Source organism: Heteronotia binoei, chromosome 12, assembly GCF_032191835.1.
Source record: "Heteronotia binoei isolate CCM8104 ecotype False Entrance Well chromosome 12, APGP_CSIRO_Hbin_v1, whole genome shotgun sequence".
NCBI classification, from domain to species: Eukaryota; Metazoa; Chordata; class Lepidosauria; order Squamata; family Gekkonidae; genus Heteronotia; species Heteronotia binoei.
In genome coordinates, this window is record NC_083234.1 from 4,720,725 (window position 1) to 4,745,359 (window position 24,635).

General features: G+C 50.1%; 1 protein-coding gene across 1 annotated transcript; it reads right to left on the minus strand.

Annotated features, from left to right (window-relative positions):
• Window positions 1-1,815: 1,815 nt before the first annotated feature.
• Window positions 1,816-22,026, minus strand: LOC132579944 (nicotinamide N-methyltransferase-like). The gene is made up of 3 exons (XM_060250526.1): window positions 21,858-22,026; window positions 17,323-17,530; window positions 1,816-2,236 (listed from the first exon to the last, which is right to left on the minus strand). The coding sequence occupies exons 1-3, from the start codon at window positions 22,009-22,011 to the stop codon at window positions 1,816-1,818; spliced, it is 783 nt and encodes a 260-aa protein (XP_060106509.1). The 5' UTR covers window positions 22,012-22,026.
• Window positions 22,027-24,635: the final 2,609 nt, after the last annotated feature.

Genomic DNA, 24,635 nt, shown 5'->3' on the forward strand with positions numbered 1-24,635 from the left:
AGGGCATCTGGTAAATGTCTGGGAAACCGGGCTGTAGCCAGGATTTTTTTTATTTAGTGGAGCACGTAGCCATGCAGAAATTAGGAATTATTAAATCCCCCTCCTTCCAAACCCAGCCACCAGCCAGTTAACCCATGCTTAAAAATGTTTGGGAAAGAAATTGCTGCCAGCCTCTAAAGCTGGGGTCCCCAACCCAGTACCAGTCCATGGCCTGTTAGCAACCGGGCCGCAGAGTTAGGCAGAGACCTTCACCTACTCATTTAAAGACCCCCATGGGGGGCAGCTATGGGGTGTGGGCAGGAGGGCAGACTAGGCAGCAAAACCCCCAGCACTCCCACCCCCACTGGTCTGTCAAAACATTGCCTTCCACAAAACCAGTCCTTGGTGCCAAAAAGGTTGGGAACTACTACAAAGAGCCTGGATTGGCGGCAGGGCAGGCTTACTCCCCACAGAGCTTCTAGTCCGTTCTTTGTCTACTAGATTTTTATTTTAAATTTTCGATAGGGGTACAGAAGGGAAAAAGGGGTATGGGGGAAATGGAGCAACATGTATTAAATAAGCTTTGTTATAATTATCCAAATGCACAATATATGGGCAGTTTTACTAATACCGATATTGAAGATATGTCTTGTTCAATGTACAAATATGGAAGTAAGTAAAGTAAAGTAAAATTTTATTTGTATCCCGCCCTCCCCCGCCACGGCAGACTCAGGGCGGCTAACAGCATTCAAAATAAACAGTACAGTAATAAAACATTGAATTAACATTAAAACATTAAGACATTAAAAAACCAGTCTAGGTCACCTAGAATCTATTGATACACCCAGGGTCCCGGCTGCACTGCTTGGACCCCAAAAAGGTTGTGTGCAATGTGACCCCAATGCTGGGACACTAACTGTGCTGTGTAGAAAGAGGAACAGGAGTGGGCCAGAGGAGGGGCGGGGAGAAGAAGAAGAAAGCTCTTTAGCTTGGAGAAACGTCAACTGCGCGGTGACTTGATAGAAGTTTGCAAAATTATGCATGGGATAGAGAAGATAGAGAAAGAAGTCCTTTTCGCCCTTTCTCACAATACAAAAACTCGTGGGCACTCAATGAAATTGCTGAGCAGTCGGGTTGGAACGGATCAAAGGAAGTCCTTCTTCACCCAAAGGGTGATTAACATGTGGCATTCACTGCCACAGGAGGGGGTGGCAGCTACAAGCATAGCCAGCTTCAAGAGGGGATTGGATAAAAATATGGAGCAGAAGTCCATCAGTGGCTATTAGGCACAGCATATTGTTGGAACTCTCTGTCTGAGGCAGTGATGTTCTGTATTCTTGGTGCTTGGGAGGGGGGCACAGTGGGAGGGCTTCTAGTGTCCTGGTCTCACTGATGGACCTCCTGATGGCACTTGGGGTTTTTTTTTGCCACTGTGTGACACAGAGTGTTGGACTGGATGGGTCATTGGTCTGATTGAGGGGGTTTCCTTTTCTCCCTCCCTCATCCTTAGAAAGAATTGGCAGCTCTGCTCTCCCCCCCCCCCCCCCCCAGTCTTGGCTGTGCTGCAGACCAGGCGGAAGAGACAACAGAACCTCTTGAGCATCTTCCCAAAGAGCACACGACTGACTAGATCTGTGGGGAGCAAATCCACCCCCCCCCAGCTGGGCTCTTTAGAGGCTCACATTTTTAAGCATGGTTTAACTGGCTGGTGACTGGGTTTGGAGGGAGGGTGGGATAATAATACCTAATTTCTGCACGGCTATGTGTGCCCCACTACATGGAGAATCCTGGCTAAGGCCCTGTGCCATTAACCAGATGCCACTAATCAGATGCCCTTCAGTGTTTCCTTGCCACCAGAAAACAGGCCCCCTTGGCATCAGTTAATGCCCCTGGGAGGCTTAACTTGGTCGCTTCCAGCCACTCAATATCAAAGCCAGCCTCCTTCACAGCTTCTTCTACGGATTCCTGGTCCAGGTAAAGGCGGGAGAACTGGCGCTGGCCAACCATGTAGAACGTTCCTTCCAGGCTGACCAAAAAGATGAGATGCCCTCCAGGTTTCACAAGGGAGCTGATGTTCTTCAGGGCGTTGCGGAAGGTGGGCAGGTCTTTGCAAGCCACATCTAGGCAGAAGGTGGAGAGCAGGCAGTCGGCTGGAGGGAGAGAGAGCGGGGCCAGAGGGTTGGGCTGGGTCACGTCGCACTTCAGGACTTGCTTGACGGTTCTTCGGACCTTCTCCTCCTTTTGGGCCCACTTTTCCCTGGAACAGAATAAAAGATGGATGGGACAAGCTCTCTGCCCTAAACTTCCATTATTTGTCCTTCCATGTCCTTCACATGCAGTCAGCTGGGTGACCTTGGGCCAGTCACGGTTCTTTCAGAGCTCTCTCTGCCCCACCCACCTCACAGGGTGTCGGCGGGGGGGAGAGGAAGGGAAGGTAATTGCAAGTTGCTCTGAGACTCATTTGGGTAGTGAAGTGCGGGGGATAAAACCAACTAGTTTCCTCCTCCAAGGCTGGTTCGCACACTCGTGGATATCACGTGGTCATCAAGAACTGCAAGGTGCTCCAACCAGAATTCCTCCCTGTGCAGACCCAGCTCCGCTGCTCCTCAGGCTGAACTGCTACAGCCCATGTTTTCTCCCTGAGATCACCTGACTGGGTTTCTGGCTAGAGTTGCCAGCTCTGGGTTGCGAAAGACCCGGATGTTTTTGGAGGCGGAGCGTGAGGAGGGCGGGGCTTGGGGAGGGGAGGGACTTCAATGAGGGGAAGAGTCCCCCTTCCAAAGCCACCATTTTCTCCAGGGGAACTGATCTCTGTTGCCTGGTGATAGCGGAATCTCTCCAGCTACCGGCTGAAGATCGGCAACCCTCGAGGGTAGCATTAGGGGAGGGGAGGCACCTTACTATCAGGGTACAATGCCACAGAGTATTGTACAATATCCTCCGAAGCATATATTTTCTCCTCGGAAGGATGGAAGGCTGAGTCAACCTGGAGCCGGCTACCTGAACCAGCTTTCGCCGGGATCGAACTCAGGTCGTGAGCAGAGGGCTCCAACTGCAGTACTGCAGATTTACCACTTTGCGCCACGGGGCTCTTAACCTTGTGACCCTGTTTCCAGCTACAAATTTATACAAGATTTGGATTGCTCAAAATGAGCATAGGGGAGGGACGGGGGCTCAGTGGTAGAGCATCTGCTTGGTAAACAGAAGGTCCCAGGTTCAGTCCCCGGCATCTCCAACTAAAAAGGGTCCAGGCAAGTAGGTGTGAAAAACCTCAGCTTGAGACCCTGGAGAGCCACTGCCAGTCTGAGTAGACAGTACTGACTTTGATGGACCAAGGGTCTGATTCAGTAGAAGGCAGCTTCATATGTTCTAGGGAGGGATGGTGGCTCAGTGGTAGAGCATCTGCTTGGTAAGCAGAAGGTCCCAGGTTCAATCCCCGGCATCTCCAACTCAAAAGGGTCCAGGCAAGATGGCATGAAAAACCTCAGCTTGAGACCCTGGAGAGCCATGAATGGGGCTGTGGCTTAGTGGTAGAGCATCTGCTTGGTAAGCAGGAGGTCCCAGGTTCAATCCACGGCATCTCCAACTCAAAAGGGTCCAGGCAAGTAAATGTGAAGAACCTCAGCTGAGACCCTGGAGAGCCACTGCCAGTCTGAGTAGACAGTACTGACTTTGATGGGCCCAGGGTCTGATTCAGTACAAGGCAGCTTCATATGTTCTAGGGAGGGACGGTGGCTCAGTGGAAGAGCATCTGCTTGATAAGCAGAAGGTCCCAGGTTCAATCCCCGGCATCTCCAACTCAAAAGGGTCCAGGCAAGTAGGTGTGAAAAACCTCCGCTGGAGACCCTGAAGAGCCGCTGCTAGTCTGAGTAGACAATACTGACATTGATGGACCAAGGGTCTGATTCAGTAGAAGGCAGCTTCATAGGTTCATATGAGCCCGCTTGTGGGATATGGCAGGATATAAATCTAATCATTAAAATTAAATGAAATGCCCATGTCCCTGTGGAAGCCCTATAATTGTAGGACTTGCCTCACTATCTTTCATCCTGCCTTCTCTGTCTGGAATCTGGATCCAACTTTTCCTGGGGCCACCTGAGCCAGCCATGATCCAGGTTCTGTGGCAGAAAATACTCCTTTTCTTCTAGCTGATGTTAACCCACATTTGAAGGTGATTTGATCGTGCCATCTTTCAACACCCCATCAATTGCCAGGATTGATTCGGCTGTTCTGAATGGCTAGGTGGGTGTCCCCCCCCCTCCCTCCCGCACCGCTCCGTGTGGGCCCCTCCCAAAGCTGCCTGCTGAATGGAAGAGGACGGCCATCCCAGATAGAAGGAGTGTACCGTTCTTTGGTCATGGGTCCACGATAGCTGAGTTCCCCGGCTAGAACCTCCAACAAGGTTGCCAAGTCCAATTCAAGAAATATCTGGGAACTTTGGGGGTGGAGCCAGGAGCAAGGATGTGACAAGCATCATTGAACTCCAAAGGGAGTTCTGACCATCACATTTAAAGGGACTGCACACCTTTTAAACGCCTGTCCTTCCATAGGAAATAATGAAGGATAGAGGCACCTTCGTTTGGTGCTCATAGAATTGGTCCCCCTGGCCCAATCGTTTTGCAACTTGGGGGGGGGCGGTATTTTGGGGAGAGGCACTGGACGCCATGCTGAAAATATGGTGCCTCTACCTCAAAAAACAGCTCCCTCCAAGCCCCAGATACTCGCGGATCTATTCTCCATTATTTCCTATGGGAATAAGTCTCCATAGGGAATACTGAGTTCCCAGAAGACATTTTCCTCGCCTCCCCCCGCTTTCTGATGACCCTGAAGCGGGGGGGAGGGCCTCCAAACCGGGGGATCCCCTGCCCCCACCTGGGGATTAGAAAACACTAGAAATAAACCACTGCATTTTTATGTTGCAAATAAATGCCTAAGCAATTTCTTTCTTAATGATGCAATTATATGATCATCATCACAAACCAAGATTCATTAAATGCCCACAGAAAAATCAAAAAAGTTATTTCACACCACTCTTGTAAGGTAGCACTTTCAAAATCAGAATGTTATTTCACATCACTCTTGTAAGGTACCAGTTCTTTACAGTCCACTGTCTCCGTTCTCCTTTGCTTGAAAGACGCAGACAGCACCACGCTTGTATAGGATTCCTCCTCTGGGTAGCAGGCCGAAGTCTGGCAGGTGCGGCGGCTACACAGGTCCCAGGTTCAGTTCTGTGTTTCGTTCACCTTCCACTGGCCGCTTCCTTTTAGCTTTGGAACCCGTGCTGAAGGCAGTGGCTCGCACATTACAGTACAAGGTTACTTTGCAGCTTGCACGAATGGCCCAATTAATTTTATTTTGATCTGTTTTGATTGTTGTTTCTGTGCTAACTTTTATATTCTATGTATTCTTAACTTAAGAGTATATTGGCCTTAGCCCCTAAGCAATACAAAAGAATATACGCATAAAACATAGAAAGCACAGATAATTGGTGATTTGGTAAATGAATAGACAAAGAGTTAGAGGGATAAATTCTAATAAAAGAATTTTAAAAATGCATTGCTTGTTTGCTTGCTGTACTCTTGCACTAGACCCTCAGCATTCCTATTCAAGGAATGCGTTAAGACTTAGTCCTTTGTGACAGCTTGACCAAATGGCAAAGTGAATTAAGGATTCCATGTGCCTTGTTAGCCCATAGATTAGCATACACCTTTCTCGGACTTCCTGGGGTAAAATTTTAGGATTTTACTGCTCACTGACAAGTGTGTGTGACTCAAGGTGGAATTCTAGCAGGAGCTCCTTTGCATATTAGGCCACACACCTTGATGTAGCCAATCCTCCAAGAGCTGACAAGGCTCTTTTTTGTAAGCTCTTGGAGGATTGGCTACATCAGGGGTATGTGGCCTAATATGCAAAGGAGCTCTTGCTAGAATTCCACCCCTAGTGTGACTTAACCTAAATGACCTCCTGCTCCTTTCATAGAATCACTGGGCGTTTTCGCACTGACCTTCAAGTGGCGCGACCACCCTCTTCACACTGGAGGAGCTGCGCGGATTTCGCACAAGAAGCGCCGGAGCACCCAAAAGAGCCGGCGACTTCCGTCGCGAAACCCGCTCAAATGGAAACCGCCAAGAAGCAGGAAAACGTTTGAGCGGCTTTTGCGACGGAAGTCGCCGGCTCTTTTGGGTGCTCCGGCGCTTCTTGTGTGAAATCTGCGCAGATCCTCCGGTGTGAAGAGGGTGGTCGCGCCACTTGAAGGTCAGTGCGAAAACGCCCATAGAGTTGGAAGGGACCTTTAGGGTCATCTAGTCCAACCCCCTGCACAATGCAGGAAACTCACAAATTGTCAGAACTCAAGAACTTCAAACGGATCCCATACTTAGTTACAAAGCTAGGATTTTATTGAGGAGAACTAGGTGCTGGAAAAGGCAAGATAACAGTAATGGCGAGAGCCAGCATCAGCTTGTTTTATACACGTAAAGCAAACATCTCACAAAGCCACAATTCACATTGTAGGGCGCAGCTGTCTTCTCACCATCACTATCAGTAGAGAGGATGCCTCCCTACTCCGAAGGCCATGCTGTTCGGCTTCAAAGGGTCCCAGTGTGAGAATGTGCAGAGACAAGACATAATTCATTCTACAGCCCCAAATATTTTGGATACCAGTGGGGCAAGGTTAATTACTATTCAGGCACTCTGGGTTAAGCAGAGGTTACAACATGGAGTCAGTTTGGTTCAGTAACAATACAGCTCCAAGCCACAATAAAACTACCATACAGCATTGGTCACATTACAGAGGACCAGCAGCAAAGATACAAGTTCTGACATACTGCCCCCCCTAAGCGCCCCCTCCCGCGGGGCCGACCTTGGGCTTGTGCGGGTACAGTAGGTGAAACTTTTTCAGCAGTTGCGGTGCCACTACATTCTGAGACTCGACCCACTCGTCACAGCTCGGGGGGAAGTGTTTCCACCTGATCAAATAATACAGTTTCCCCCGTTTGACTCTGGAGTCCAGGATCTCCTGGACTTCATGGTGACTCTGACCCCTCACTGTCGTCGGAGGGGGCGGTGGGGCCCTGGGATGGAAGGACGTAGCACCAGGGTCTTTCCGAAGCAAGCTGCAATGAAAAACAGGATGGATCTTACTTAGTGATTTGGGTAGTTCGAGTTCTACCGTTACTTTATTTATCACCCTTTTGATTTTGAAAGGTCCTAGGAACTTCAGTGCAAGTTTGCGGCAGGACTGGGGAAGGGGAAGGTTCTTTGTCGACAGGAAAACTGTATCCCCCACCTTCAGATCCCACTCCGGAGAGTGTTTTTTGTCAAACTGTTTTTTGTAGGCTTTTTTCGCTTCCTCCAGGTTTTCCTGAATTCCCTTCCAGCCTTCACGAAGTCCCTCCCACCATTGTTGGCATGATGTTGGCTGGGATGGGCTGGCTGGGAGGGCGAGCGTAGGGAACGGCTTGCCCTCGTAACCATTGATGATTTGAAAAGGGGAGGTTTTGGTTGAGCTATGGAGGCTATTGTTGTAGCCGTATTCTGCAAAAGGGAGGAGATCCACCCAGTTGGACTGTTGGAAATTAATGAAACAGCGGAGGTATTGTTCTAGAAGGCCATTAACCCTCTCCGTCTGTCCGTCCGACTGGGGGTGGTAGGCAGAACTCAGTCCTTGCTCAATGCCAGCTAGTTTGCAGAACTCCCGCCAGAAGTTGGCAACGAACTGCGTTCCGCGGTCACTAATGACCTTGTCTGGGAATGAGTGTAGGCGTACAATGTGAGTGAAAAAGAGCTGGGCAAGTTTTTTGGCTGTAGGTAACTGTTTGCAAGGAATGAAGTGAGCCTGCTTCGAAAAGGTGTCGACTACGACCAAGATGACTGTTTTGCCCTGTGAGGGCGGGAGCTCTACAATGAAGTCCATGGAGACTACCGACCAAGGTCGGGTGGCTGTAGGGAGGGGAACCAGGTGGCCCGGAGGTTTGCCCCCCCTTCGTTTTGCCATGAGGCAAGTGGGACATGAGAGTACAAATTCTGAAACATCTTTTTTCATTTTCGGCCACCAAAATTGGCGGGTGAGCAAGTTGAGTGTTTTGACATAACCAAAGTGGCCGGCCAAGCGGCTTGAGTGGCAGCGGTCCAAAACCTCCTTCCTGAGGGGATCGGGCACATAGATTTTTTCGTTATGTAACCAGAGCCCGTTCTCGGCTTTGACCAAGTTGGGGGGGCGGTCAGTTTCTTGTTTGTACTCTGAGAGGAACCGAGAAAGTAACTCTAAGTCCGGTGGGTTGGTCTGTTTACCGGAGCGGGTGGTGACCCCCCCCCGCGATGGCTGAGGGGGAAATTAGTGAGTCCACCACCTCCTCCCTGAGACTGTCGTGTTGGGGCAGGCGGGAAAGGGCGTCCGCTAAAAAGTTTTTTGAGCCCGGAATGTGTTTCAACACAAAATCAAATTTAGCAAAGAAGCCTGCCCACCGGATCTGTTTTGCAGTCATTTTGCGACGCCCCGTGAGGGCTTCCAGGTTTTTGTGATCGGTCCAGATTTCGAAGGGGACTCTCGCTCCTTCAAGCCAGGAGCGCCAGGTTTTTAAGGCAAACATGACTGCAAATGCCTCTTTGTCCCAGACCGACCAGTTTCTTTGTTCATTGGAAAATTTCCTGGAAATATAGGCACAGGGTCGGAGCACCCCATTTTCTCCCCTCTGCATTAATATGGCTCCTACAGCGGCGTCGGAGGCGTCGCATTGGACCACAAAGGGCTTAAGTTCGTCAGGATGAGCCAGCACGGGTTCGGAGGTGAAGAGGCGTTTTAGCTCAGTGAAAGCTTTTTGACAGTCAGGCGTCCACGTTAGGCGTGCGCCGGGTTTTTTAGCCTCGTCGCCCTTCCCTTTCGTTTTGAGGAGTTCTGTAAGAGGGAGCATGACCGTGGCGAACCCCTTTATGAAGTCGCGGTAAAAGTTAGCGAACCCGATAAAACTTTGTAACTGCTTGCGGGTTCGAGGGGGTTCCCAGTCTAACACCGCTTGGACCTTTGCGGGGTCCATGGACAATCCCTCCCCCGACACCCGGAAGCCCAAGTAATCCAGTTCGGTCTTGTGGAATTCACATTTTGACAATTTGGCATACAGTTTGTGTTTACAAAGGGTGCTTAACACTTTTCTGACCAAAGGCACATGAGACTTTAGATCTTGTGAATAGATAATGATGTCATCAAGGTACACCACCACCCCCTTGAACAGGAAGTCCCGCAGCACTTCATTAATAAAGTTCATAAAAACACCCGGGGCTCCCTGTAGCCCAAACGGCATGACAAGGTACTCAAATTGTCCCAGTGGGGTGTTGAAGGCTGTCTTCCACTCGTCCCCCTCTTTGATGCGGACGCGGAAGTAAGCGTCTCGGAGGTCGAGTTTGGTAAATACTTTCCCCTTTGCTACGGTGTTTAATAAGTCCTTTATCAACGGGATCGGGTAGGCGTTGGACATGGAAATCCCGTTTATCGCACGAAAATCTGTGCAAAGCCTAAGCGACCCGTCCTTCTTCTTTCGGAACAGGACAGGGGCGGCATGGGGAGCTGTGGCGGGTCGAATAAAGCCACGCTTTAGATTTTTGTCCAAAAACTTTCGGAGTTCAGCTTTCTCCGCCCAACCCATGGAGTACAGTTTCGCTTTGGGAAGCTGCTGCCCTGGGATTAGCTCAATGGCACAGTCTGTAGGGCGGTGGGGCGGTAGCTCATCCGCTTCCTTCTCGCTAAATGCCAGCTTTAAGTCTCGGTACTCCTTGGGGATGGAGGCGACTTCCTCGAGTGTGAGGCACGCCCGCATGTTTTGGGGGGGAGCGTGCGGCCCCCACTCGGGGCGCCAGTGGTGATGCTCGCACCTCCAATCCGGGAACCGGACGAGCTGTTCCTCCCACCTTATGTCGGGTTGGTGGCGGGCGAGCCAAGCTGAGCCTACTACCACGTCGAAAGAGCAGGAGGGGGCGATTACGAAAGTCTCAATTCCCCAATGCTCCTCAGTCCCTACCGGGACCGCCTGAGTTTCTAAAGTACATGGTTCCCCTCTCATGGGCCCCCCGTCCATTTGCTGGAACTGCATCGGTTGCGGCAGGGGCGAGGTGGCTAATCCCAGCGCCTCAACTAGGCGGGGGGTGATCAAGTCCCTGTTACACCCTGAGTCGATTAGCGCTCGGGCGTGCATGAATCTCTTAAGGTTCGGGTTAAGGAGGGTGACGGCCATAAAAAGTAAACCCCCAGTTGCTCTCACCGTGAGGAGTGCCGGCTGTTGTTGGACCTGCTTTGCGGCACCCATTAAAGCAGGTCGCTGTCGTTTCCCGCCGACTCGGTATCGTCCGACTCCTCGGTCGATTCTTCGACTGCCGCCAGGCTGGTGGTAAAATCCTCGTCAGTCGCCAAGGAAGTGGCGACGGAGCCCCGACTGGGCTCCTTCGATCGGCTGCTCTTCTTCTTCTTCGGGCCCGGGGTGGTTGGCCGCGCCGTGGGTGGTGTGGATCCCGCTTTCCCAGGGCAGTTAGCAGCAAGATGATTTGGGTCCCCGCATTGGAAGCACTTGCGGGCGGGAGACGGGGTGGAGGTCGTCGGAGCCTTCTTCCCTTCGGATTTAGTTGGGGTGTGTTTGGCTCCCTTCCTCGCTAGTTGCTGTCTCCTCATCCCCACGTGTTGGAGGTTGGTCTCCACTTCCCCGGCCAGTTGGATCCAGCCGACCAGCGTGTCGGGCCTTCCTTGACTGTAACAGCGGTCGAGGATGCTCGGATTCAACCCGTTGATGAACGCGGTGTATTTCATGACCTCGTTCCATCCCCTCGCTGCCGCACAGTACCCCAGGAATTCGGTGGCGTACTCGCGGGTGGAGCGGTTGCCCTGTTCGATGCGTTGGAGGGCAGCGACCGCCTTCTCCTCCCGCAAGGGATCTCCATACTGGCGGAGCATCGCGTGCAGGAACCCTGCCACGGTAGCTAATTCGGGCTTTCTTCCCATGAAAAGCCCCACATACCATTTGCGGGCCGCCCCTCTCAGTCGAGACGCGATGTGGTACACTCGGCTGGCCTCGGTAGGGTAGTCGGCGCCCCAGTGGGTGAAAAACGTGTCGCACTGAATAGTAAAGTATTCCACGTCCTCCGGATTCCCATCGAACGTAATCTTCAGCTCTCTTCCCCGTCCCTCGGCCCCTCCTGGCGCTCGCGGCGCCCCAGGCGGCGGTGCTGGGCCCGGTAGGGCCGGCGGGATCGGACCGGGTAGTGCAGGCGGCGCCGGGGCGGCCGGGGCCCCTGGTGCGGGCGGCGCCGGCGGTGCCGGGGCGGCCGGAGCCGGCGGAGCCGGAGGTGCCGGGGCCGCTGGGGCCGGCGGCGCCGGGGCAGCTGGAGCCTGCGGGGCGGGGGCCGGCGGGGCGACAGGCGGTTGCCCCAGTGGCAACACTCCATACGGTATCCCCAGGACCGCGGTTTGCAAAGTGCGGAGCTGGTCGTGGATAGCGCCCAGGTTCTGCTGCATCTCCTCGGCCATCGTCACGCGGGAACGGTGCACATCGCCGTGGATTTCCCGCACCCAATCGAATAGTTCGTTGCGGAGGGTCCGGATCGGGTCTTCCCCCCCTCGGGGCTCCGTGCCCTCCGCCTGGCCCTCGTCGTCGTCTCCTGCCCCTCCTTCGCCCAACATGCTTCGATACCGCTGCTCCGCGGTGTCGATTGCTGCCGTGGACTTCCGCGGGCTCCAGGTTCGCGGGGCCGGGAAGGCGGCGTCGACCGAGAAGGGCGCTGGAACCTTAATTTTGCGTCGGACCCCCGTCACGTTTGGGTCGAGCGGCGGGTCCTCCGATGGGGTGGTGGGCTCTCCGTCGTCTGGTACTTTTGCCGCCATCGAGCCAAGCCTCCAGTACAGATAAGCCACGAACAATAGGATTACTGTTATAATGTCAGAACTCAAGAACTTCAAACGGATCCCATACTTAGTTACAAAGCTAGGATTTTATTGAGGAGAACTAGGTGCTGGAAAAGGCAAGATAACAGTAATGGCGAGAGCCAGCATCAGCTTGTTTTATACACGTAAAGCAAACATCTCACAAAGCCACAATTCACATTGTAGGGCGCAGCTGTCTTCTCACCATCACTATCAGTAGAGAGGATGCCTCCCTACTCCGAAGGCCATGCTGTTCGGCTTCAAAGGGTCCCAGTGTGAGAATGTGCAGAGACAAGACATAATTCATTCTACAGCCCCAAATATTTTGGATACCAGTGGGGCAAGGTTAATTACTATTCAGGCACTCTGGGTTAAGCAGAGGTTACAACATGGAGTCAGTTTGGTTCAGTAACAATACAGCTCCAAGCCACAATAAAACTACCATACAGCATTGGTCACATTACAGAGGACCAGCAGCAAAGATACAAGTTCTGACACAAATTCCCCCTAAATTCACAGGATCTTCATTGCTGTCAGATGGCCATCTAGCCTCTGTTTAAAAACCTCCAAAGAAAGAGAGCCCACTACCTTCCGAGGAGGAAGCCTGTTCCACTGAGGAACCGCTCTAATGGTCAGAAAGTTCTTCCTAATGTTGAGCTGGAAACTCTTTTGATTTAATTTCAACCCATTGGTCCTGGTCCTACCTTCCGGGGCCACAGAAAACAATTCCACACCATCCTCTATATGACAGCCCTTCAAGGACTTGAAGATGATGATCATATCACCTCTCAGCCACCTCCTCTCCAGGCTAAACATCCCCAGCTCCTTCAACCTTTCCTCATAGGACTTGGTCTCCAGACCCCTCACCATCTTCGTCGCCCTCCTCTGGACCCTTTCCAGTTTGTCTATATCCTTCTTAAAATGTGGTGCCCAAAACTGAACACAAGACTCCAGGTGAGGTCTTACCAGAGCAGAGTAAAGTGGCACCATCACATCATGTGATCTGGACACCATACTTCTGTTGATACTTGAAGATGGTGATCATATCACCTCTCAGCCGCCTCCTCTCCAGGCTAAACATCCCCAGCTCCTTCAACCTTTCCTCATAGGACTTGGTCTTCAGACCCCTCACCATCTTCGTCGCCCTCCTCTGGACCCTTTCCAGTTTGTCTATATCCTTCTTAAAATGTGGTGCCCAAAACTGAACACAAGACTCCAGGTGAGGTCTTACCAGAGCAGAGTAAAGTGATACCATTACATCATGTGATCTGGACACTAGACTTCTGTTGATACAGCCCAAAATTGCATTTGCCTTTTTAGCCACCACATCACACTGTTGACTCATGTTCAGCGTATGATCCACTAAGACCCCTAGATCCTTTTCGCACATACTACTGCTAAGACAAGTCTCCCCCATCTTATAACCATGCATGGGATTTTTCCTACCTAAATGCAGAACTTTACATTTATCTCTATTAAAATTCATTTTATTGATTTTAGCCCAGTTTTCCAGCCGGTCAAGGTCATCCTGTATCCTGTTTCTGTTGTCTTCTGTGTTTGCAGCCCCTCCCAATTTAGTATCATCTGCAAATTTAATAAGCATTCCCTCTATTCCTTCATCCAAATCATTGACAAAGATGCTGAACAAAACAGGTCCCAGGACAGATCCTTGAGGCACTCCACTTGTCACTCCTCTCCAAGAGGATGAGGAACCATTCACAAGCACTCTTTGGGTGTGATCTGTCAACCAGTTACAGATCCACCTAACGGTAACAGGATCCAAACCACATTTTACCAACTTTTCAACAAGGATAGTATGTGGAACCTTATCAAAAGCCTTACTGAAATCAAGATAAACAATGTCTACAGCTTTCTCCTGATCCAGCAAGGTAGTCACTTTCTCAAAAGAAAGAGATCAGATTAGTCTGATATGACTTGTTCTTGAGAAAACCATGCTGGCTCTTAGTAATCATATCCATTCTATCTAAATGTTCCAGGACCGACTGTTTGATTATTTGTTCTAAACTTTTCCAGGTATAGACGTCAAGCCGGCTCATCTTTTTTCCCCTTCTTGAAGAAGGGGACAACATTCACCTGCCTCCAATTTTCTGGCACTTCTCCTGTTCTCCAAGAATTCTCAAAAATAATAGCCAGAGGCTCAGAAATTACATCTGCAAACTCTTTTAGAATGCTTGGATGCAATTCATCTGGCCCTAAGGACTTTGCTTCATTTAAAGAAACTAGGTGTTTATATACTACCCCTATGCTGATCCTAGGTTGGAACTTCATACTCTCCTTATATGTTCTTTTTTTGCCACGCTGAACAACGTTTCCCTCAAAAGAGAAGATTGAGGAAAAGTAGGAACTGGGGAAAACCTGCCTAACCACTATGGTCATCTTTGGAGGACCTGCTTTGTGTGCCCTTGGGCCTCGGGTATGGGGTAACCAGGGGCTTCTCAGTTGTGGCCCCAATGCTCTGCAATTCTCTTCTCCCCGGCAGCATTTGTCTGTCCCCTTCTGCTGGTGGGTGAAGACGTTTTTGTTTCATTTGGTGTTGCCTCAGTGATCTCCCCTTCCTGATGAATGTTTTAATTCGTGTTTTACAGGGCTTTTTTTGAGTAGAAACGCACAGGACTGCAGTTCTGGCTGGCTTGGTGTTGGGGGTGTGGCTTAATATGCCAATGAGTTCCTGCTGGGTTTTTTCAACCAAAAAAGCCCTGGTGTTCTATGTATTTTTTAAATTTTTATTTATTGCAAAACAGCGTGTATAAATGGTTCCTGTAAAAACATTCAAACTAACTCAAATAGCTATTTACAAAGTTGTCTAGAAGAAGATCAGGTTATGATACAGTACATTTTTTAGTAAAATATCCTATTCCGTTAGATATGTCACCACCGGGTACCATAAGTCTATAATCTTCTTTCCATATAACATTGGGGGCATGTCTTTGTTTAGGCAAACCGGCTTGCTGAGATTAAAATAGTCCCAAATCCTGTTTCTCCTTGGGTGTTTTCGCACTCACCTTCAGCCGGCGCCGCGACCCTCTTGACGACGGAGGATCTGTGCTGATTTCCCACACGAAGCGCTGGAGCAACCAGAAGAGCCGCCAATTTCCGGCGCGAAGCCCGCTCAAACGTAAATCGCCAAGAAGCAGGAAAACGCTTGAGCGGGCTTCGCGCCGGAAATTGGCGGCTCTTCTGGTTGCTCCAGCGCTTCGTGTGGGAAATCAGCACAGATCCTCCGTCGTCAAGAGGGTCGCGGCGCCGGCTGAAGGTGAGTGCGAAAACACCCCTTATGTTTACAGTCGGAATATTGCGGGAATTCCAGTTGTACGCTAAAAGAGTTCTTGAAGTTGCTAAAAGGATTGATATGATTTCCCTTTTTCTTGTAGGTATCATGGAATGAGTCCAGTTTTCCAAGACGTTCTATGTATTTTCACTCTGTTTTTACTTTGTTTTAATGATACATGTGGGGTTGATTCTCATGGTTTAAAGATCTGACTTTATCAAGCATGTTTTGCTAGTTGGCTTGCTGGCCCTTGAGAGGGCAGAAAGGGAGGGTATCAATTTTGCTACTAAGAGAAATGTTTTGTTTATTTATCTATTTAATTGGACTTATATCCCGCCCTCCCTGACCCTGGCTATTGATGGTGTGGTGACAGATGTCGCTCCCAGATCACCTTCAAATGCGGGTCTACATCAGAAATAAAGCTAAATCAGAGACCGCATTTTATCCTTTCACAGCAGGATTGACACAGTGGCCTCCTCTTGAGTCAAGGCCTCCCCGTAGGCCAAGAGAAGAAGAAGATATTGGATTTATATCCCGCCCTCCACTCCGAAGAGTCTCAGAGCGGCTCACAATCTCCTTTCCCTTCCTCCCCCACAACAGACACCCTGTGAGGTAGATGAAGATACTGGATTTATATCCCGCCCTCCACTCTGAAGAGTCTCAGAGCGGCTCACAATCTCCTTTCCCTTCCTCCCCCACAACAGACACCCTGTGAGGTGGATGAAGATATTGGATTTATATCCCGCCCTCCACTCCGAAGAGTCTCAGAGCGGCTCACAATCTCCTTTCCCTTCCTCCCCACAACAGACACCCTATGAGGTAGATGAAGATATTGGATTTATATCCCACCCTCCACTCCGAAGAGTCTCAGAGCGGCTCACAATCTCCTTTCCCTTCCTCCCCCACAACAGACACCCCGTGAGGTGGATGAAGATATTGGATTTATATCCCGCCCTCCACTCCGAAGAGTCTCAGAGCGGCTCACAATCTCCTTTCCCTTCCTCCCCCACAACAGACACCCCGTGAGGTAGATGAAGATACTGGATTTATATCCCGCCCTGCACTCCGAAGAGTCTCAGAGCGGCTCACAATCTCCTTTCCCTTCCCCCCCACCACAGACACCCTATGAGGTAGATGAAGATATTGGATTTGTATCCCGCCACCCACTCCGAAGAGTCTCAGAGCGGCTCACAATCTCCTTTCCCTTCCTCCCCCACAACAGACACCCTATGAGGTAGATGAAGATATTGGATTTATATCCCACCCTCCACTCCAAAGAGTCTCAGAGCGGCTCACAATCTCCTTTCCCTTCCTCCCCCACAACAGACACCCCGTGAGGTGGATGAAGATATTGGATTTATATCCCGCCCTCCACTCCGAAGAGTCTCAGAGCGGCTCACAATCTCCTTTCCCTTCCTCCCCCACAACAGACACCCCGTGAGGTAGATGAAGATATTGGATTTATATCCCGCCCTCCACTCCGAAGAGTCTCAGAGCGGCTCACAATCTCCTTTCCCTTCCTCCCCCACCACAGACACCCTGTGAGGTAGATGAAGATATTGGATTTATATCCCGCCCTCCACTCCGAAGGGTCTCAGAGCGGCTCACAATCTCCTTTCCCTTCCTCCCCCACAACAGACACCCTGTGAGGTGGGTGGGGCTGGAGAGGGCTCTCACAGCAGCTGCCCTTTCAAGGACAACCTCTGCCAGAGCTATGGCTGACCCAAGGCCATGCTAGCAGGTGCAAGTGTTGGAGTGGGGAATCAAACCCAGTTCTCCCAGATAGGAGTCAGCACACTTAACCACTAAACCAAACTGCCTCGAGAGCCCGGGAGCCGGTGCTGCAAGAAGGAGGAGGCAGAAAGGTGACAGGAGAGATGAATGAGCGGCAGGACCATGAAGGGAGACAGCTAGCAAGTAGGGCTGCCACCTCCAGTCTGGGAAATTCCTGGACATTTGGGGGTGCAGCCTGGGGTGGGTGGCATTTGGGGAGGGGAGGGACTCAGCAGGGCATAATGCCATACAGTCCACCTTGCAAACCAGCCAGATTTCTCTAGGAGAACTGATTTCGATAGTCTGGAGCTGAATTTTAATTCTGGGAGAACTCCAAGTCCTCCCTGGGGGTTGCAACCCTACAGCTCCACATACATACCTTTCCCCTTCCAACTTGCAGACATATTTCACCTCTGGCCCCCAGTCGAAAGCTCCCGGCTCCTTCCTCAGCCACCGCAGCATCTCCTCCCGGCTCTGGTCGGAATAATCTGTGGCAATGATCTCTCGGAAGGACTCGCAGGCCGAGAGAAGCTGGTAGATGGAGGCCCCACTTCCGATATCAATCAGGGTGTCTCCCTTAAGGTCACCTGCATCACATCACACATTTGGGTCACACAAGCTGACCCCACAGAGCTTGTTTTTGCTCAACTGTGCTTCTTGGGGGGCTTGAACGGATCAACACTTCTCCGAGAGCCGCAGGGGAAACTTCCAAGTCAGCAGATGTGCTCTCCCATTAAGGCCATGGCTAGAACTGCCAACTCTTGATCACAAGATGAGAGGCTTGCCAATTCCAGTTTGAAAAATTCATGGGCATTTGATGTTGGAGAGGTTTGGGGCAGGGAAAGATTTCAGTGGTGTATAATGCCAGAGAGTCCACAGCCCAAAGCAGCCCTTTTCTCCAGGGGAGCTGTCCTCTATAGCCTGGAGGTCAGCTGTAATTCAGGGAGATCTCCAGGCCCCACCTGGAGGCTGGCATCCCGAATGGCTGAGGTTAGAGACTGATACCTTCATCTACAGTTTGGAAAGCATTTTAATTCTTTGTGCCAAGTAGGGTTGCCAATCCCCAGGTGGGGGCAGGGGATCCCCCAGTTTGGAGGCCCTCCCCCCACTTCAGGGTCATCAGAAAGCGGGGGGAGGGGAGGGAAATGTCTGCTGGGAACTGTTATTCCCTATGGAGATTTATTCCCATAGAAAATCATGGAGAATTGATCCATGGGTATCTGAGACTCTGGGGGGGGGGAGCTGTTTTTTGGGGTAGATGCACCAAATTTTCAGTATAGCATCTAGTGCCTTCCCCCAAAATACCCACCAAGTTTCAAAACGATTGGACCAGGGGGTCCAATTCTATGAGCCCCAAAAGAAGGTGCCCCTATCCTTCATTATTTCCTATGGAAGGAAGGAATTGAAAAGGTGTGCCGTCCCTTTAAATGTGATGGCCAGAACTCCCTTTGGAGTTCCATTATGCTTGTCACAGCCTTGATCTTGGCTCCACCCCTAATGTCTCCTGGCTCCACCCCCAAAGTCTCCTGGCTCTACCCCCAAAGTCCCCAGATATTTCTTGAATTGGACTTGGCAACCTTAGTGCCAAGTAGCTTCTAGATCTTGTAACACCTGGTCTCGGATTCAGTGGGAGCTCACAGGAACACAGCTCCTGAACCTTTCTGAGAGTTCCACCTCCTTGTCCATTGAATAGTATGTGCAGCTGCATAACAATCCCTGGATGAGCTCCACCACCTACTTTTTTACAAAATAGCTGCTCTGAGCCGCTTCGGCGGGAAAGGCGAGATATAAATTGAAATAAACTGAAACTGAAATTGAAAATGAACCCTGTGTAATACTGTGTGTTTTTCAAGATAGTTAACGGTGCAATCTGATGCCTCCTTTAACAAGTTAGTTTTGGTTAAGGGGTATAGGGCTCACTTCTTCACTAAATTAGGACTGGACTTAAAAGCTGCGGTTCTGTTCCGGCTTCATTTGGGGAGAAAGACAGGTTGGAAATGAAGAAAATCAATGAGCTGAGACTGAGGCCATGTTTCATGAAATCTTCAGAAATCAATAGGAAGTAGGTAGACCCAGAACAGCAGCCGAAATATGTCTTCCCCTGACCACAAGGGCCTTCTGTGGGTTTAATGATCCATTGCATCTTCCCTGGAATGTGCCTGGGTCAGGAGTAGAGGGACTTCCCAGATGTGGATTGGAACTTTGGAGCACAGAGAAAGGGGCTTAGAACTTCTTCCGTGCTGTTTTCCTAATTTGAAATGGCCCGGGGGTGGAGGGCTGTTTGCCCCATGGTGTAGCTCATCAGTATACATGCAGCCCCTAGTGGGGCAGACGGGACTTCTTGCGACACTTTTGGGTCTGGAAGACAGCACAGGAGGGGGTTTTTCTCTGTGTACCACTATCCCAATCTGAATCAGACCCATGCACTTCTGTGCAATGCAGAACCTTAGAAGACCCAAGCTGGGGACATCTCTGAGGGTAGTATATTGTGTAGTTCAGCTTAAAATTAACTATTCCACATGCAGAACCATATCCTGTAGGGTTGCCAGATCTGTGTTGGAAAATGCCTGGAGACCTTGGGGGTGGATCCAGAAGATGGTGGAGTTTGGGGAAGGGAGGGGCCTCAGTATGGTACAATGCCCTTCACAGCAGCCATTTTCTCCAGGGGAGCAGCTCTCTTCCAGCTGGAGAGCACTTGTAAAAGTGGAAGATCCCCAGGCCCCACCTGAAGGCTGGCAACCCTACCATATCCTGCTATTGTATCTCATTTCCTGGTGCCAGATGTCAGTTTGCCCGGAGAAAATGGTCACTTTGGAAGGTGGACTCTCTGGCCTTAGACCCCATTGAAGACCCTCCCCTCCCCGAGCTGCTCCCCCCTCAGGTTCCACCCCAAAATTGCTCAGTAATGACATCACTTTCTGCTATCCGCCCAGAAGGGACATTTCCATGTTACATTGGTTGCCTGTGGCATTCCGGATTCGCTTCAAGGTGCTGGTCATAACCTTTAAAGCCCTATATGGCCTGGGACCTGTCAACCTTTGGGACCGCCTTTCCCCATACGTACCCCAGAAAGCACTATGTTCAGGGTCTCGAAATCTCCTTAAGATCCCTGGACTGAAAGAAGCTCAATTGACCAGCACTAGAGCCAGAGCGTTCTCGGTAACAGCCCCCACTTTGTGGAATGCCCTCCCCGAAAACATCAGGGCCCTGTGGGACCTGCCACGGTTCCGCAGGGCCTGTAAGACCGAATTTTTCAAACTCACCTTTAATGATTAGGGGGAAGTGGCTATTAGAAGAAGAAGAAGAAGAAGAAGAAAATATTGGATTTATATCCCACCCTCCACTCTGAAGAGTCTCAGAGTGGCTCACAATCTCCTTTCCCTTCCTCCCTCACAACAGACACCCTGTGAGGTGGGCGGGGCTGGAGAGGGCTCTTGCAGCAGCTGCCCTTTCAAGGACAATCTCTGCCAGAGCTATGGCTGACCCAAGGCCACTCCAGCAGGTGCAAGTGGAGGAGTGGGGAATCAAATCCGGTACTCCCAGGTAAGAGTCTGCACACTTAACCACTACACCAAACTGGCTCTCCTACACCAAACTGGCTCTCCTACCTTCACATCGACAATCTCACTGAATTAATATAATGCAGGGGTGGCCAACGGTAGCTCTCCAGATGTTTTTTGCCATGCTGGCTAGGGCTGATGGGAGTTGTAGGCAAAAAACATCTGGAGAGCTACCATTGGCCACTCCTGTTATAATGGAAATCAGAAGCTTGCCATCTCGGATTTTTAATATGTATGGAAATGTTTTTTATATATCTAATTTTAATATGTTTGTAAATTGCTAGTGTTTTTAAACCGTTAGCCGCCCTGAGCCTGTCAGGGGAGGGTGGGGTATAAATCTGATAAATAAATAAATAAATGTTGCGCAGCCCCTTCCCTTCTCCCTGTGTCAGCCCCCAAAAGCTCCTGTCTGCAGCCAGCACAGACCTGGAAACCCCTGTCTCCTGCTCACCCATCGACTTTTTTCCACTTCTCACTCTGGCAAACTCAAACACCCCCCCCCCCCCCCACACACACACAAAGTCTGAAAATAAGATTACTAGGATTTGGGAGACCTGGGTGTGGCAACTTGAATCAGAGATGACAGCCCCCGTCTCTTTGTCAGGAGGTATTGGATTGAGGTTACCAGCTGGCCGGGAAACACCAAGTGACTGGTTTGCTCTTCTGCCTTTAGAAGCAAGTAGCTGCAATGGAATTAGCAGGTGATGCATTGTATGGGTAGGGGTGACAGCTGGACACCAGAGAAAGTGTTCTGTCCCTTTATCAGCGTCTTAATGGGACTGTATTTACTGGTTGAGATGAAGTTATTATACCGCCATGCCACAAAAAGCTTCACTTGCCCGCTTCTGAACATAGCAAAAAGATAGAATGTTGGCCACTAGACTAGCTGGCCAGCCTGTTCAGGATGCAGAAGAAGAAGAAGAAGAAGAGAAGAGATCGGATGTATACCCTGCCCTTCACTCAGAGTCTCATAGCGGCTTACAATCGCCTTTCCCTTCCCCTCCCCGCAACAGTCACCCTGTGAAGTTGGTGGGGCTGAGAGAGCTCTGCCAGAAGATTCTCTTGGGCAGAACAGCTCTGAAATGAGTGACCCAAGGTCACTTTGGCAGTTGCATGTGGAGGAGTGGGGAATCAAACCTGGTTCTCCCAGATAACAGTCTGGACACTTCACCACTACACTGAACTGACTCTCTGCAGATCACCTTTCTCTTAATGGCCCAGGGTCTGAGGTCAGCAATGAAGTTGGCAGCCCTGTGCATCACAAACTGGAGTAATCAAAGTAATGGAGATATTTTGTTCTCAGGTTACCAGTGTCACCGGAGCTCACAAACAAACAAAAGTTCTCAAAACTTACCTGAGCGGAAAGCCTTGTGGAGAGCGTTCAGACCAAAGACAAAGAGGGAGCTCATGTCTTTTCTCTCAGGATCAAAGCAATGATACGTTTTCAGGTGATCTTTAGGGACAAAATGCTGGGCGTAGGAGTCTTTCTCAGTGAAGGCCACCTCCATAATACCTGTACACCTGCAAAACCTCTGCACGGTTGGAGTTCTAAGCTTTCCTCTCTCCTGCCTCAGCAGATCTTCTCATCAAACTAATGGTTTCTCCCTCCTCAAGCTGTGTTCTTTTTTGGTCTTCCGTCTTCCAGCTCTCCAATAGTTACCTTCCCTAAAGTCCTTCCTTCTCAATTTTAAACTAAATTTAATTCTAAAAGAACAGGGAAGACAATCCTGTCTCTATAAATTTGGATGACTCTAGCTGAGGGGCTTTCTGGCTCCAGCACCCTCCTGTAAGTGCAAGGGCTGGGCTATGTAGGCTGACAACCATGCCAGGGGGGCAGTCCGGAGAGGTGGGGCCCTGGAATTCCATCTAATGATTCTCTCCTCCATTGTCACAAACCTGGCTTTGCTCCTCCAGTCTCATCTATAGCAAGCTGGTTTTGATCACCCAGTTCTCCATCCTTTTTTTCTTAATCATTGGGTTTCTATATGGTGGAGCCATTTTAGATGTCTTGAACCCCTGGGAAAGGGCTGAAACAATGCAGTGGTTACATAACTATCCAGCCCAAGAGAGGCTCGCAGGAACTTGTGTGGTCAATGAGCCCTAAATTAAAAAGCCAAGGGCCAGATGCCAGCAGATGCGCCATACCTCTTTCTGTCAATCTCACAGGCATATTTCGCCACCAAGCTTCAATCAAAAGCTCCTGGTTCCTTCTTCAGCCAGCGCCGCACTTCTTCCCAGTTCTCGTCGGTATAATCTGTGGCATAATCTCTGCCCGTGAGTCTCGGAAGGACTCACAGGCAGAGAGGAACTGGCAGAGGTGGGTCCATTTCCAGTTCTACATCACATGTTTGGTCACACTAACTGACACCCCCCCCCAAAAAAAAACCCCCAACTTGTGGGCTTTCTGCAGCTCTCATGTGGGTATGGATACCTAGAATAAAGTTAGAGCCCAATGGCACCTTTAAGATCAACAAAGTCTGAGGTGACTCAGCTGGGTTGGAGGAAGATGCTTGTAGCTGGGACAGAACTGCTGGTGAAGTGAGTGTTAATTTTGCTTTCCCAATACTGCTGGGGAGCATTACCTAGGGTTGCTGTGTGAGAGAGGTGTGTGAGTGCTTGGAGCCTGCTGGAGAGGGCCCTTGGCCTGTGTGTTAGTCAAACTGCCTTTAGAATGAATTTGAGGGATTTAGTTAGGTGGGCAAGATGGCAAAAATAGGGTCGATGACCTATGTGTACCAGGGTCGGGTTTCTCAGGAGCCCCTTTAGTCAATGATGAGAGATTATGTTTAAAGTAAATTATATTTTATTGGAAAAAAATTCAAGCATACAAGATAAAACACACACATACAGTGCACTTAGTTCAGAACTAGGAAATATAGGCATGAAAGGATAGAGATTTTGCAGTATCAGGAGATATTGTTTTGGTGTTATGCTTTACCTATCCTGGAGAACATCAGGGAGTTAGCAACATGAAAAGGAGATGTGGAAACGACCAGTGTTCCAAGTGGAATTAACCCAAACTGATCAGGGATGGGGGTGACTTCCTTCTGCAAGGTAACGGTCAGGAAAAAGCCACAGCTGATGATATTGGATTTGGATTTGTATCCTGCTCTTCACTCTGAATCTCAGAGTCTCAGAGCGTCTCACAATCTCCTTTACCTCCCCTTCCCTTCAACAAACAGATGGGGGTGACAGAAGCTGCCCTTTCAAGGACAGCTGTGTGAGAGCTATGGCTGACCCAAGGCCATTCCAGCAGCTGCAAGTGGAGGAGGGGAGAATAAAACCCAGTTCTCCCAGATAAGAGTTCACACACTTAACCACTGTACCAAATTGGCCCCTTAAATAGCCAGTTTCAAAACCTGAGCCAGGGTCCAGTGAATGGATTACCTAACTGGTTGATGGTTCCCAGGAGTTTGACAAAGACATCCAGGGTGAGATGAATGCTTCTCTGAGTAGAAAACATTCATTAAATAAAAGAAACTGGAGTGCGTGATTTAGGGTCTAATGCAGGTGTAAAGTACTGGGGTCGACGCAGTAAGAGACCAGAGGCGGAGAGTGATTTCAGCAAGCTTTACTTCAGGAACACCAACACAGACTGAGCTCTATTCAAACCTCCCGCTCCTTTATACAATTCTTGCCCCCTTCTGATTGGACCTTAACTATGTACATGGATTGGCTATTTACAGAGGCCTAAGGGCCTATCAGGGTACAGTATGAGCCTAGATGTTGATTGGCTACTTATGTTTCAATCCTTCCCGATTGGGCACGCTTAGGCCTTCTCTGGAACCCTGGTGTGGAGTACAAGCTTGGCTTGTTCAGCTTCCCTCCAAAAGTAACAGTTCCCTCCAAAAGTAACAGTTCTCCATTTGAACCTAGGACACAACAGCAGGTGAGTCAAACATGAGGTTTGAGGGCTGGATCAGGCCCCCAAAGGGCTCCTATCAGGCCCATGAGCAACTCACTGTCATCTGCTTCCTTCTCTTTTTTTCTTGCTTCCTTCTGCATCACAGCTTGCTTTGCCAGGCTTGTTCAATTGCACAGGAGCTACAGAGCAAAGCCCCCCCTTTTTTTCCCATTTGGCTGCTCAGCTCATGAAGCAACTTATGTCCAAAACCTCACAATGCCCAGCCAT

What these genes read in the sequence shown, in the direction of transcription:
- LOC132579944 (XM_060250526.1), bottom strand. Translation starts at nt 22,011, where the DNA reads ATGGAGGTGGCCTTCACTGAGAAAGACTCCTACGCCCAGCATTTTGTC. An exon ending in CCACAAGGCTTTCCGCTCAG is followed by an intron (nt 17,531 to 21,857) that starts GTAAGTTTTGAG and finishes GATGTGATGCAG; the next exon opens with GTGACCTTAAGGGAGACACC. An exon ending in TGCAAGTTGGAAGGGGAAAG is followed by an intron (nt 2,237 to 17,322) that starts GTATGTATGTGG and finishes ATTCTGTTCCAG; the next exon opens with GGAAAAGTGGGCCCAAAAGG.